The sequence below is a fragment of the Oenanthe melanoleuca genome, chromosome 18 (assembly GCF_029582105.1).
Source record: "Oenanthe melanoleuca isolate GR-GAL-2019-014 chromosome 18, OMel1.0, whole genome shotgun sequence".
Taxonomy (NCBI): domain Eukaryota; kingdom Metazoa; phylum Chordata; class Aves; order Passeriformes; family Muscicapidae; genus Oenanthe; species Oenanthe melanoleuca.
The window spans coordinates 3,839,493-3,855,123 of NC_079351.1; the positions used below are offsets into that span (position 1 = coordinate 3,839,493).

The window sequence follows — 15,631 nt, forward strand, 5'->3', positions numbered from 1 at the left end:
GTCTCCATCCGCCGGTCCGTGCCCGTGGCCGCCTCCCGCTCCCGCTCCCGCCGCTCTTCCCGCCCCGCCCCGCGGATGCGCGGCCCTTCCGGGACCGAGCTCCGCCCGCCCCGCCCTGCCCCGCCCCGCCGCCGCCTCGCTGCCGCTGCGGCTGCCCATGGAGGCCGCCGAGGCCGAGGCCGAGGTGCGGCTCCTCTTGCAGGAGGCTCGGGAGAGCATCGAGGCGGCGCGGAGCTACCGCCGGGAGCTGCAGCAGCGGCTACGGGGGCTGCACCAGGCGCGGGAGCAGGTGGGGAATCGGGACGGGACGGGGCCGGGCTCTCCGGAGCTGCCCCGGGAGGAGAGGCCGGAACCCTGTCCGGGCTGTGCGTGCTCGGTGCCCGGTGCGGGAGGCGGCACCGGGATCCCCTGCGGGGCGGCGGCGGACCCCGGCCGCTGCTCTCCCGGGGCCCGGTGTTCGTGCACGGGTCCTGTCCACCTGGAGAGCCGGGATGGGGCTCGGGTGGAGGACGGGGAACCCCGCCGGACCGGGGCTGAGGAGAGCCCGGGACCGGCTGTGGCCTCGGGGGTGCCGGGGATGGAGGCCGTGGGAATGGGCAGATGTGCGACGTGTCGGGGAAAGGGATGCGAGCTGAAGTTCTTGTTACTGAGCTGAGCCTCATTTTCTGGGACCAGAGGGAGCTTTCCCAGGCAAGAATGACTATCTTAAAGAACTGCTTTTTCCAAAGTAGCTGGGATGCTAAGTCTGATTTAATAGGGAGTGTTATTCCCATCTTCTCATCAGATACCTGCCTGGGCCAGCTGCTCCCTGGTGTGGATGCTGTGCTGAAGGCTGCTGTCCCCATGCACCGCAGTGCCTGGGTCACGTACTCGGTGGGTCAGGCAGGAGGGCTGCCAGCATTCCAGGGTAGCTGGTTTGTCTGCAGCTGTGCGGTGGAGCCAGGGCAGAGCTCCCGCTGGGACTGTGACCCGCCCGCCGGGAGATGCGGGAGGAGATAGGCAGGTGTGGGCAGGGAGAGCCTCAGTGCAGGGCTGGTCCTCTGCTCAGGCAGCCTCTCAGCATGTAGGGTTTGCAGGTTGCCTTGCTGTCTTTCATCAGCTCTGCAAGGGGTAAATAAAAACCCAAACAAAACCAGACTTAGCGAGTGTTTCTGTGGTGAACTGTTTTTCTGAAGCAGATCCCGTTAGTGCAGGAATCTGCTGTAAGTTTGTTGGGTGAGTGTCCCGCTTCCAGTGCGTGTAGGTGATCACTGGACATTTAATTAGTCAGCATTGAAAACACAGGCTGCTTAAAAAATTAATTGTTCATGGCTGTCTTTCATCCAAACCTTGTCATCTCGAAGTGTTGCTTGGCAATTCTGAGTGCAGTGAGAGGCAGCCCATGTGCCTCTGTGCAGTGACTGTGTAGTTAGCTCACCTTTCCTTTTCCTCTTGGGGGCAATGTCTTTGCTGTATGCATGTTTCTGTTTTCTCTCCATCTTCAGGACTACTTTGCTGCTGTTCCATACACATCCTAGAGTTGCCTGTGTTCCCAGAGTATTGAGTGTGCTAGACTGGGGTTCATATAGTGGCAGCTTTATTATTTGAGGACTGGTTGGCTGATGTGATAGGACTGATGTGATCACTTACGTTGCATCCTTTTCCTTTGGACCAATGGGACATGATTTTCCACAAATTTCACACAGCTCTGTGTTCAGGGACTTGCATTTCCTCTTTTGCATGATGAGCAGTGTCTAATCCTGGGGCTGAGGTACTGAATTTATATCTGCCTGTAATGGAGATAAAGAGCTTGGAGAAGTGAATGTTCTGCCTTCTTTCGCCCCACTCCTTCACAAAGCTAAATACTTCCTTTTTTTTCCTCAAGCATTGAAATTACAAGAAAAGGGAAACAGAGCTGTGTGGCAGCTGCAGAGTTTCATGAATATTTGTTGAAGAGGAAATTTATTTTACCTAACCAGAGAACTTCCTGTGTTGTCTGTACTTCTAAAGATCTAGAAATTACGTGTAAGGCTGTAAGCATGTAGCTATACTTCCTTGTGTGCGTGACTTAGAAAAGTTGCTCACAGGAAGATGTTTACTTCTGATTTTTGCATCCCTAGCTCAGGGATGTTCAAGTGTGTTATTTTCCCTGTAAGCCAGATTCAGCAAGTTTGCAGACATTTTAATGAGCGCTTGTAGAACCTTCTGTGGTTGGGTTCTTCCGGAATCAAAACAGACTTGCTGTTCACAGTGTCCTGTCACCAAGGGTGGCTGTTTGAACAAAATTGAAAAGAAAGCAGTTTTATGAGGATTTAAAAAATCCAGTGAAGTGATAGGGCTTGGAAAAGTGTTCCTAGATAGTCTTCTAAAAGTCTGATAGGTTTTTGTTTGCAAGGAGAATTACCTGTGTATGATGGCAGAGTGGTTTTTCAGTACGAGTACAGCAGTGGGGGTTTTTTGAGGGGCAGCAGGGAGGAGATCTACAGACAATTTGGATTTTTCTGACAAGAATAATTCCTTGATTGAAGCACCCATAATCCAAGTTGTATTTTGCTTAGTTACTCTTCCCCTCATGCAGGCTGGTTTCTTTGCCTCCCTCCCTGCTGTACACGCAATAAAAATGACTTCACTAATTTGTTATCTGCCAGTGGTCATTTTTTAAAGCAGACTTCACTCACAGCTTTTCTCCAGCAAATGTGGATGAGATGCTTCAGAAAAATAAAAGATGGCCTTTGCCTTTGTCTTGAATCCTTGTTTCTTGTTACCTGAATCCAGATCAAAGATAGTGCAACATTGACCAGAGATGTGCTGGAGCAGCATTTTAGCGATTTGAAAGGGACCCTGAAGAAGCTGCTGGACGAGCGACTGATGTCCCTGCTGCAGGAAGTGGATGTCATAGAGCAGGAGAGCATCAAGCCCCTGGATGAGTGCCAGAAGCTGATAGAGCACGGAGTCAGCACCGCCGATGATCTGCTCCGGGAAGGTGAGGCAGGACCTGCTGCTGAGTCTGAGCTCTGCCTTCCAGTGTGGGTTTGTCAGAAGTCTGGGATATTCCTGTTATTATCAGTGTGTTTGGCTTATTTTGGACTTATCTCAAACTGAGTGTTAAGAATTGGGTAGATGTAGTGAAGAGCTGATCATTATTATCTCCTACAAATCTACAAATTTCAACACTCCAATCCCAGGGTGTACATGTCAGCGTGGCCTCTCCTGAAGGGCAGGAAGTACCTCTTTGAGAATTATTTCACTGCAGAGACATTCTATTCCTCTCCAGGCTAGACAGAAAAGTATGTCAGGCTGCTTTGAAATAAAATACATTGTGGGTACCCCTATAACATAGTGTCTATGTTGGTGAACTAAATTATGTCTGTCTTGCTGAAATTTCAGCTGAAATAAACACATTGTCCTGCTGAGTGTAATTATGTTTGCTGTTGGTGGGAAATATGAGGAATAACAGGGCCACTGTATGAGGAAAATTTCTCTAAAAACGTTTGAAGATGAGGCAGACAAAAATGGACATGTGGAATATTACTGTAAGGGCCAGACTATACCCTGCTGATGCTAATACCTCGACAGAAAGGAATGTCACTCTTGCCTGTTTTCCCCAGGCTGTAGAACCTACTGGGAGCATGTCTGAGCCATGAGTGTGTTGGCAGTTTCCTTGCATTGTTCTCATGTCTCAACTTTAACTTTCTTTCAGCATGAGCTCAGCTCTGGGAGCTGAAGCACATTGAGCTGTGTCCCAGGGGTGGGAAAGCTCCCAATTCCTCCTCAGCCCTGAGTTTTGTGAGGCCTGGGAGCTCAGTGCCTCTTGCTCACAGGAGCAGTGGCAGTGTTTAAAGATTAATTTGTTGGGTTTTTTTCCTACCACCACAACTCTGGGACAACTGGTATTCACTTCTAAGTCTCAGGTTACTAAATTAGAGTGGTGGCAAAAGCTTTTTTGTGTGAAAGTCTATGGGGTTTCATGAGAAGCTGAGTGGCTGCAGTTCCCATCCCCTTGAGTGCTGTGAGCAGGATTCACCCAGTACTGTGGGCAGGATGAGCACACACTGCAGCCGAAGCAGAAAGGAGTTAAACCGTGGTTATTAAATCTCCTGCTGCCAATTATGACGTGTGCTTTCCTTCAGAGATTTGTAACGTGTGTGATCCTCCACTTGGAAAAGGAATGAGCTTGCTGAAGTTGTAAATTACCCTAAAGTCAGCAGACAGGAGACTGGAGTATATGTCTCTGTAAGATGAAGTGTGGGATGCTACTTTATATGGAAAGCTCAGGAGAGTATTTGTATTTATCTCCACACTTCAATGCATGGATTATTTCCTTCATTGTGACAATAGTACCATTTTGATTGTAGCAAACAGAGCAATTATTGAAATCATCTCTTGCTTTTAAGTGCTTAGTTTTTTATTTTCTGATCAGTGAAGGTGCTTTGCTTTTTTTCTTCATTTAAAGCGGGCAGAGAAGGGGATTAATAATCCTGATTTTTAACATCTGACCCCAGTTCTGCTCCTGTCTCAGACCTGAGGCGAATTATTACATCTGTTATGGGTGTGTCTGCAGGTAGCTTTGAGAGCTTCAAAAGTTGCTAGATAGGCTTTATATTTTTACCTGTAATTGCATTTTCCAGCTAAGACTAAGAAAGTGCTGAGAGTGCTTCACATTTAATTGGTTGTTCATGTCAGAACTGGTTATTCTTTGAAGCAAAGAATGCCTTCTGTGGATGTTGTCTCAGTAGGAATATTTTTACTGTTTGGTTGCAGGAGAGAGTGCAGTCGATGGAGATGTGGGACAACAGAATGAGAAACTTTGCAACTTTACGAAAAAAGCTTTACATATTCAGCTAGATAGGTAAGACACTAAAATTCTGAGGTGATCTGAGGCAGTGGCACCTGTGCCCTTCTTTGTAGGGGATCTTTTCTGCCTTGAAACAAAAGCTTTCTGCTCCATTGCCTCAAAAGATTAATTTCAAGTGCTCCTGTCCTGTTTGTTTCACAGACTTTCGTTTGGGCTGGCACTCAGAATGGAAGGGGATTTCACCCTCCATATGTTCTGTGGAAATAGAGGCTGATTATTTGTGAAGGATGAAGCCACTCCCTGTAGAACAGCCTGTGTTTCAGAGTATTTGCTGACAAACAGACAGTCTGGTTAGGGCTGAAAAACAATCTTTTCTGAGTCTTTTAAGTTTGGAGTGCACGTGCCAATTTCTGCAGCTGTTCTCTCTTTGCAAATGTGCACAGATTCAAGTGTAATGAATTTGTAGAAGCTGGCCCCTCTCATTACAGCAAACTTTCCTTTCTCAGCTTACCAGAAGTGCCCTCCTTGGTTGATGTGCCTTGTTTATCTGCCCAGCTGGATGACTGCCTCCTTACTATATTGAAAAATCAAATATTCAGACATGGAACTGTGGCATCCCGCCCACCTGTACAACTGGAGGAATTTGTGGAAAAGCCTGGAGGTATTTTAGTCCGATGGTGTAAGGTAGGTAAAATATCCTGTGTGAAAATCCTTTAGACTTGAGTTTTTTCCTAGAAGAACCCAAATAATCCACTTTCTTTCTGAATTCTCTACTGCCTTCCGAGGACTCCAGTGTGGAGTTAAAAGCTTGAGAAGAGGTTTTTTTATGGTAATTACTGTAATTATGGTTTTTTCTAGGGTTTGTATCTGCCTGCAGTGACACTTGCTTCAGCAGACCCAGGATAAGGCTGGACCTGCTCTGTTATGCCTTTACCCCTAAACATCTTTGTGTTCCTAGGGAGATGCAGTGGGTAGAAGAAGAAAATATTTTATTAGCTAGTTCAGTAGCCTTTCTCTTCAGCACACAAAAACTATTTTTGAGTAAACCACTGCTGTGTTCTGGTGTGGTTTAGTTGTTGTTGGACAGCTCTATGCTCCTTGGCAGCATCAAACAAACCTTTTTTGTTCTAGCAACAGCCAGTCATTGTTGGCCACCCTTCACTTGTAAAGGATGTGGACTCAGGTTATTAAACCATAGGCACTGCTCTCACGTGAGGTCTGATTTTCTGTGCTATACAGGAGTTCCCTGAATTTGGTTGTGCCTGGGGGATAGTGGAGGGGTTTTTTTTGAGGGGGTGTGTGTGTGTAAATATCTTTTGAATCTGAGATATCAAAGAACTAGAAGTCATCTCCTGGAACAGTTTATGAAGGACAACACTAATTTTCCCTTGCTGTTAAAAACTGGCACAGAATTTCTTCTACAGAGTTGTTTTCAGCTTTTGGCTGAAGGATCTTTTTATATCTCTGCTAGAATGAACAGCCTTCTGTTAAATGTTTCTTCTGTAGATATTTTCTAACTGTAATAAAGTAATTCTGATACATCTTTTTGTTGGTTCAGACACTGATGTTACTTTCTACAAGGCACATTTTTGTGCTCTGAAGTACCTTGTGAGTCTGATCAGCTGCAGAGCTGTCCTGCTGTGCCCCTTCAGAGGGGAGAGGAGAGCCAAGGTCCTTTCTGACACAGGACATGTTTCTGCAGGTGGATGAGGATTTCATTCCCCAGGACTACCGGCTGCAGTACCGCAAGAGCACTGCCAGCCACTTTGAGGATGTGTACGTGGGCTCAGAGACGGAGTTCATGGTGCTGCACATCGACCCCAACGTGGATTACCAGTTCCGGGTGTGCGCGCGCGGGGACGGGCGGCAGGAGTGGAGCCCCTGGAGCGTCCCCCAGACCGGCCACACCTCGCTGGTGCCCCACGGTACTGCCTCCCTCCTGCTCAGGGGCTGCCCTGCACGGAGCCTGTGTGCTGGGTGTCCTTAATGTGGGGGTGTGTGTGATGTGATGAGCTCTCCCTCCATCCTACAGTTCATTCTTGGCTGAGGGACACTCAGTGAACCTTTCACAGGTGGCTCACTGCTTCCTTAACTTTGGAAAGCACATGAGCCAGAAGAAAAGCATTGTTTTTTTCTTCTCCCTCACCACAACGTAAGCATTTTTAATGACCTGCAGCTCATAACAAGCTCTTATCTTGGAGAGAGAAAAACTTAAATTTTTTCTTCACTTAAAAATTTCTAAGCACAGTGCGTAATGAAGGCTTTCCTTTTCTTACAATAAGACTTGGCAGGGATTGCAGCAAAGAGTGAACTTCTTGTGAACTCTCAGCTGGAAAATACTTTTTGTAATTGTAATTTATTTGAAAAACAAACCTCTCCTAAGAAAAAGGCAAAAACAGCCCCTGTTCTTAAGATAGCTTAAGCTGCATGAGTTGGACTGAGTAGACATTGGGACTGGCTTGATTTTGCACAGACAGGATCAGATTGAGGTTCACAATTTTCTCGCTTTTTTGTTTTTTGTTTGTTTGTTTGTTTTCTTTGAAGAATGGACAACTGGTCTGGAGGGTTACAGCCTGAGCAGCCGAAGAAACATAGCGCTGCGGAATGATTCTCAGTCGTGTGGTGTGCTCTACTCCAAAGCTCCTACTTACTTCTGTGGGCAAACATTAACATTCAGGCAAGTCCTTTTTGGGTGGCTGATGGCTGGTGCATCCCCTGTGAGCCATCACATCTGAATTGTAAACCTGAGGCATGTTTCAGTTCTAAATCAGCTCAGCTCCAGTCAAGGTAGTGTCTTTATGTGACATCTGACCTTCCTTTGATTCTGCTTCCTGGCTTTGTAGGAAAACACCTGATGTTTTTGTAGAACCTGCAATTACATAAAAGAGAAGTGAGTGAACTCCTGAGGGATGGTAAAATATAGCTCATGCTGAGCAGATCTGTGGAATGTTGAACTTCCTGATGTTTTGTAGCAGCTGTTACTGGCTGAAGTCAGTGGAGCTTTGCCTCTAGTTCCTTTTAACCTTGGGTCAGGGGTGCTTTCCTTCCCAGACTATTCACTGGCTCTGAAGACTTTGGACATGAAAACACTGATGTGCTGTTGGGATGACAGTCTGGCAACTGCCTTTAACATCTGAGATAATTAGTGCTGGTCAGACTGCTGCTTGAAACCGGCATTAGAAGATCCAGAGTGGAGAAGGGATCTTGTGAATTTCAGGCTTTCCATTTGACACAGAACATGATTAAAAACCTTGGCAGCAGCCTGACATCCTATCCCTGAGAAGGTGCTGTTTAACAGGGTATGAGGAATGTCCTTGTGGATATGTCAGTTGTGATTACAGACCTCAGAGACTCGGAAGCTTTGTTTCATCTTTTCCCTGGTTAAATAAAACTACTTGCTGTACAGCAGGCAGCCCCCAAAGGCAATTAAAAAGGGCCATTCATGATACTTTCATGACTTTACTCCATGGTGTTTCATTTATCCCTTCCTGATAATGGATTATGTTAACTTTAGATAGTTGCAGTGTGAGGATGGATCAGTTTCCCTGTTCGAGATGCATAAAAAGATCTAAAGCTTTCATTTTAAATCTATTGCTAGACTTCTCTTGGCTCAGCCATGTCTGTGGAATTAAAGGCAGAACCTTGAGGTTTCCCTTGGCTTTCTCTCAGTCCAGTGCTTTTTATTGTTTTTATTGGTAGCATATGAAAATGTTTTGCTTCACATTTTGGTTATGGACTTCTCTCCAAGAGTAGATTTTTTCAGGATGGCAGAGTTCAAAGAAGCATGTGTCCACAAGAACTGTTGTGACACCAATCTTGAAATTGGTGTCACAAACCTCAAAAATTGCTTTTGTTCCTCCTCCAAGGTCCAAGAGTAGCTTCTTGCTTGGAAGTGTGAGAGATTTTCCTGACCTGGGAGATGTAGTACTTTGTGCTTGACTTTATCCTGCTGTTGGAACACAAGTTATTATTGACAAGCAGCTCTGTGTTCAGGACCCAGGCACAGCTTGTCAGTGAGCAGTGAAGCTGTGATAAATACAGTGCTTTGTATCTGTCTTTTAAAGATAATCTGTGGCAGTTGTCCTGAGGTGAGAAATTTGGCCAAGCCAGAGGAAAACATCACTGCTTTAGGTCAAGTCTCTTCCTGTTGCCTTGCAGCCTCCAGGGAGCTGCCCTTAGGGAAGGGAGCATTTCCCCACAGTGCCCTGCTCTTCATCTCTCTAAAGCTTTGTTTGCTGTGGGGAGCCACAGTCCTTGTAGCCAGGCTGGTGATTTGGGCTCACCCAGCAGCTGCCCTGTGGTGGTCACACTGCCTTTGTCAGGAGCCCAGCACAGCTCTGCTGACACTGAGGCACTGCTGTGATGCCCCTTGGATAGACCTCTCAGTGCTCTGAGGCAAAGGGAAACTGCTGTTGGTTGACCAGGTTCAGTGTCTGGGCTGCAGTGGAGAGAGAGGTTTTGTTGTGCACCAAAATGATTTTGAAACCTCCTTTAGAGCTGCTTTGGGAAAACATGGTAGATCCCTTCCAAAGTAAAAGCTTCTTGGAGATTTAAATAATCGTTTTCCCTTTGCTTTACAGTGCAAGGCTATTGCTTAGTGGCATTCCCAGGGGACTGAAAAACCTAATGGAGTGCAAAAGTAAAACATGGTTCCAATTTTATCTTTGCCTCTAAAGAATTAACCCATTGTGTGCCAGTCCACTAATTGCTGGTTCTTGAGAGTTTTGCAGCTTTCCCTTGTCTTCTAACAACCATGGATCAGTCTGTTCTTTCTCTTAAGCTGCAAAGAAAATAACAACTGCTTTACTTTCTAGAAAACACCATCTGAATTTCCTGAGTCACTCAGGCTCTCTGTAAAGCAGGATTTAGCACCTTTGAGAGGTGGCAGTATAAGAAAAAGGACTTAAGTCCAGAGCAGCCCTTCAGTGTATGAACTGTACAGCCTCACTCCTCTGCTGGGGCCTAGAGGGAACTGAGTCCCTGGTCATTTGCACAACTTGTTTGCATTTTCTTCAGAGATCCTTTCCCCAGCTGAGCAGAAGCCAGACATGTAAATGCTCTTCTAGGCATTGCTTGGTTTGCACCAGGCTGATTTATTACAAAAGCCCAAACCAAATACATCCCCAAACACCCCATCCTCATCCCATTACAGCAGAACATGCCAGGGTCCAAAAAACCTGTTTTAGTCATGCTTATTAAATGCCTGCTGAAACTGCAGCTGTCTTGCCATAATACATGATGCTGACCAGTAGTGTGATATAGCTGAGCATATTGTCTGCTTCAGATAACTGGAAATAATTTCTAAAGGTCATTTCTAAGCTGTGATAGTGGAGAATTGTATTGAATAGTTTGCAGGAAGCAAAGGTTTGCTTCCTATCTTGCACAGATTAATAGAGTACTGTTCAGTGGAGTTCTTGGGAAAGCTGGTAGGAATGTTGGTCATTCAGCAGGGATCTCCCCAAAAGTTTGGATGAATTTGTTGAGACCCCTGAAGCACAGGATCTGGAGTGACTGTCTGGATTTCATGCTAAGTTTTGATTTGCAGCTGCAGGTTTTGACTGAACTTTTTGCTCGTTAGGATTGAGACGGTGGGGCAGCCAGACCGCCGGGACAGCCTGGGGGTGTGCGTGGAGCAGCGCAACGGCGACGACTCGCTGCAGCGGGACAAAGCCGTGTGCATCAGCACCAATGGTGAGTCAACCACGGGATTCCCTCCCAAAACTGCCTGCCTCTTTAGATCCCTGCACTGCATAGGAGCAACTTTCATGTATGTGCTGCTTGTGCAGGTAAAATTTTTTGGTGAGATCACAGATCTCCTCCTCCTGCTCACAGTTATTGCAGCCTGTTCGAAAGTGCAGCAGGGTTACTTCCCTATTTGCCTGCAAAAAATAGAGATGTGGTCTTGCATGTTAGTATGTACAGAAAATGAGAAATATCATTAGATCTGCTGACTGTTTCAGGAGCAGTATTTGTAAATGGAAAAGAGATGACAAACCAGTTGCCTGCTGTTACTTCTGGCTCGACTGTGACCTTTGACATGGAAGTTGTGCAGTTGGGACCCTGCAGCAACGAGGGAGGAAACTTCAAGCTTCGAGTAACCATCAGCTCTAACAACAGAGAAGTGGTCTTTGATTGGGTACTTGATCAGTGCTGTGGCTCTTTGTATTTTGGATGTTCATTTTCATACCCAGGCTGGAAGGTTTTGGTCTTCTAGCAGTGAGTAAAAGGATTTTTTGTTCTTGCTGTAAAGTGTAATGTTAAAAGCTGAGTTTCCAGCTGTTTAACAACAATCTGGTAACAAACCACTGTCTTTATAGTACTTGAACTCCACTATATTGTGCTTCGTACTGGATTAATTTAAATAATAATTGTGAACATTGGATTTGTTACTCTGGAAAAAGCTAGAAACAAGCATTTGTGTAGGCAAATTAATTTAAGCAGTCCATCAGCCCTTTCCCTTTTTTCCTCTAGACTTGATTTTTGTCAGTATTTCATTGTACTCGTCTCAGGGTACGCGCGTTGTGTAGAATTAACTTTGCTTAAAGCTGCTGCTCTGCGAAGCAAGTGTTTTAGGGGTGGTAATGGACCAAAGTTGTATTTCTACCACTCAGAGCACAGTATTTAGAGCAGCCAGGTCCTGCTATGCTTCCTTGTGCACGATGCTGCCTTAGGAGTCTGAGTGGGCAGCGGGGCCGCCCCAGCAGCCGCTTCCTCCGCGCATGGTACTGTTCATCCCTCACAGCAGGGACTCTGAGCCAGCCTGCTGTTACTGTCTCACTTAAGTGCCTTATTTCGATACTTCTTGACCTGTTTTCTGTGTTGTCACTTGGAATATGTTTTCTAGAATAGCTGCATGATGATGCTTACATTGACTATGCATGACTGCCAGAGCAGGGTATTGTCCTGAGCCTCTCCGAATGTCTTCCCTGGTTACAATTCACACATAGCCTGTGTCAGAGCAAGTCTCAGCAATTTGGTACCTGAGCTCAAGATGTGGATTGGCAGCTGTGATTCCTCAGAGCCCTTCTAACACTCAGAGACAACCTTCTCTTACTGTCTGTCAAAACAGATGCTGTTGTGATGTGCAATCCCAGATTCTGCCTGGGGACACGGGGCAGTCAGTGCGGGTGTATGGCCCAAGCACTGACAGACCAGCTGCTGCTGGAGCTCCACCTGGAGTAAGGAAGATGGGCTTTGGGTTGGCCTCAGGCAGACCCCACCTGTAGATTTAACCTGGGGCAGTCAGAATTGAAGAGGTGGTGGTAATGAAGCTGTCTCCTCCACAGAGTAGGGTGGGATAAATAATAGTGTGAATTAAATTGCTTGGAATTCAGAAGTTACATAAAGTTTCACATTTTTTCTCTAAGGAGCAACTGAGATGGATAAGCTCAGTCTCAAAGAGAGCCTATTCCTGGTTAAAAGATTGCAATGCTACTGGATTTAAAGAATATTTAAAAGTAACTCACTGAGGGGCATCTTACCTCAAGTTCAATTAAAATTAAATATATTTTATCATGTTAGAATAGCACTATTTTTATAAAGCCTAGACAATCATACTGCCTTTCCTTCAATGGCAATGTGCTACATTAGTCCTCTATGCTACCATAATAAGCTTAAAGCATAAAAGCTTATTTTACAATTAATTAGTATTCCCCATACTCACACTGTCAGTACAAAAAGATCAGCCATCCTGCTGAATTTTTCCCCAAGCAGCTGTAGCAGGGGTAAAGAATTTCAGACAAGGAGAATGGCTTTTGGTATTTATACCAGCCTCTTTACAAGAGGAAAAAAACGTGTGGATTTAGATAAGTGCAAAGGACCTGTACAAGGCAGAGTTAGGTTGGAATTGGCTGGAAGACATGAAGTGAGGAAGACTGAACCTGCTGCAGGTCAGATCATCCACTGTTAGCAACAAAGGGTCTGCAGTACTCTTAGTTTTTCAAGCTTCACTAGTTCAGTGTTAGGGAAAAAGAGAATACGGGCTTATCCTGTGCATTCAGTGTTACTTAAATTCTCCTGTGAAGAGTGTTTTCTATACTTTTACAAAACGGTTCACTAGATTAAAGTGTCAGTCCTGCTCAGAGGGTTGGGCTGGCACCCCAGATAGCAGCTGACTTAAATCTTGCTCCATGTAGTAGTGCTGGCAGGTCTACTTACACACTTCAGGTATCAGGTACTAGTTGTAACTTAGTACTTTTACCATATGGAAACTAAAATTGTGACTATCCACACTTCTGAGGTACCAACAGGTCAGGTACCTTTTCATTTGCTTTTGGAGGGGCTGGTCAGACTGTACATTCTGCAGGATATTTACTTACATATTAGAAAATAAAGCTTAAACCTTGAATTCAGGTACTTCCAGAGGTGGCAATGCTGTGTCGGGTTGTTCATAATATACATAAAAGCAGCTGAAGATGACTGTGAAGGGCCATGAGAGGCCTATACTGCTGCCCTGGAGAGCTGGGGAGGTCAAGAGAAGTTTTTCTGCCTTCAGGCTTTAGCTGTGTGTTGAACGAGGGCAGTTTGGTTCTTTTGTTGTTATTGTGGTGGTTTTGGTTTTTGTTTGAACTTGGCATAAGCCTCGCTGTCCAAATTGCAAATGAGGTACTTTCAGCCACCTCTTGGAGCTGCACCTTGTGAACAGGGAAGGAGTGAAGAGTCTCAGAACAAGAGACCCGAGCACTAAAGGAACAAAGGATACAAAGAAGCGGAAGAGGCTTGAACTAAAAGGTGTAAATTCTGCTCTTCCGCAGCAGAGTTCAGCTGGATGGAAAACTTGACACTTCCTGTACAATTTGCACCTCTAGCTCTTGGAGCCCTGCAAGCAACAGAGTGTTAATGGCTTATGAAACCCAATCCTGAAAGTTGTTTTCCTAAGCTAGTACATTCACTTACCTCAACTAAGACTTATGTGTCAAGAGAAATTTGATTTTTTTTTTTAAATAAAAGTTTTATCCCTCAACTGTGTATGGTCTAGAAAATTATTGATTGCATAAAGCCGAGCACCACAGCATTGTAACAAAGTAAGAAAATATTTTCTAGAGCACTGCAGCCATCTTTAGGAGCTTCTCCCCATTTATTTTTCCCATTTATTTAATCTTCTGTCCCTCCCTATTTAATTTTAACTGACATCTCTTACAAAGCTAATTTTCCCTTGATAAAACTTGTTACTTCATCTATGAGGTACTTCCCTCAATATTCCATCACAGCTGATTTGTCTCAACTCCATTTTACTGTTCCCATCTCTGGCACATTCCATGGTGCAACTTTTACACATCTGTAGTTTGGCCAGCAGCAGAGGTATTTAATCACCTTCAAATACAGTCCCTATTGGACTAACACACAGCTTTACTTCATTGCCTCAGTTCTGCTTTACCTGGAGCCTGTTCCAGATCTTTGGTCTCTTTTAAAGGAAAAACAGCTTGTGAAACCAGTAAGTGAAGTTGCTGACTTGGCAGCTTTCTCTCATAAACACTCCATTCACATGAGCTTTCTTTGGACAAGATGCCAAGTGTTTCTCCTCCAGAGCTGCAGCTTTACTCTCAAATTGAACAGCCTAAAAAAACCCTGCAGGTCAGAGTCAGGGAAGGACTTACCTACTCCAAAGCCTTTGTTTTCTTGGATGTGAAACCACAGCCAGATTTGTAACAGGGAACACCTCCACTCGCTGATAATGGCACCAGACTTCTGTGAATTAAGAAATATTTAACTTGGAACAACACTGTCAAAATTGCCCTCACAGAATGTATATCCAAAGGTAAAATCAAATTTCTGGTTTGGAAGTTTTGTTTTGTTGATTACATAAATAATCAGAACAATTCAAATCAAGGGCAACTGCTTCATTAGAAGCAGTGAATCTTTATGCCACCCCTCAAAATTCAAGGGCTACATTCAAGATATACTCCAAGCAATGCACACTGAAAGTTAACAATTCATCTACCACTTTTGGATATAGTATTTAATGCACTGAATTAAATATTCAAATCATATTAAGTTCCAGGTTGGGGTTCACAAACCTGTTGTGATCACCAAGTACAAAACATCACTAAAGCCTGCCATGAGCACACGGAAGGCCAGATTAGGAGAACCTGGACATCAGAGACAAGAACACACTGCCCAAAGGCAGCCTGAGGTCGAGCTTGCAGAGCCCAGCTGGTACAACCTGCACTTCAGGATCTGGATCCTAACATGGAAAAAGTTTTCCAGTATCTACTATTTCAGAGTCACTACTTGACTAAGCAATGCAATTCCCAATTTGTCCTACAGTACCTGGAGCATCCATCTTCTGCAGTCCTAGAGAAATGGGATTTAAACTGACACCTATTTAAACTTTATTCCATATAAGCCAAATACTTCATAAACTGAAAAAATAACCACTTGCATGTAAAAACTACACAAATCTTAGTTCTGTAACTGACAACACAAGCAATGTTTCATTTGCACTTCTATAAATCACAGTAAAGCACCACACTTACACCCATCTCAGGTATTCAGGTTCTACCCCAAGTTATTGTATCTGGCTAAAACCCTGGAAATTTATGGAGATACCTTAAATAGAGCTGTAAAAGTCTGGCAAAGGAGAACATGTATCCAAATTTTAAGTCGTGCAGAAGAGAGTTTATAGAGGTGCTGCTGGTGGTCTCTGCACATGGAATAACTGGACACCCATCATGGCAGATTTTGTTATTACTGAACTTCATGTACAAAAGCTCATTTCATTTAAAACATTTAATGAAAAACAATGGTTCATTTAAACAGCTGAACTTGTTTTGGGGTTTTTTTGGGGGGCAGGGGTTTCTTTTGTTTTTACATCTACTGTACCGTTCAAATTTTTTTTTAACCAGCTTACATGGCATC

The 15,631-nt window shown here is 44.8% G+C and overlaps 1 protein-coding gene across 1 annotated transcript; it reads left to right on the plus strand.

Annotated features, from left to right (window-relative positions):
- The first annotated feature begins 92 nt into the window (after nucleotides 1-92).
- CRLF3 (cytokine receptor like factor 3) lies at nucleotides 93-13,706 on the plus strand. Its single transcript, XM_056505795.1, has 8 exons — nucleotides 93-289; nucleotides 2,755-2,962; nucleotides 4,741-4,828; nucleotides 5,281-5,458; nucleotides 6,477-6,699; nucleotides 7,319-7,451; nucleotides 10,353-10,465; nucleotides 10,735-13,706. Exons 1-8 carry the CDS (start codon nucleotides 158-160, stop codon nucleotides 10,986-10,988), a joined length of 1,329 nt encoding a protein of 442 aa, XP_056361770.1. The 5' UTR covers nucleotides 93-157; the 3' UTR covers nucleotides 10,989-13,706.
- Nucleotides 13,707-15,631: the final 1,925 nt, after the last annotated feature.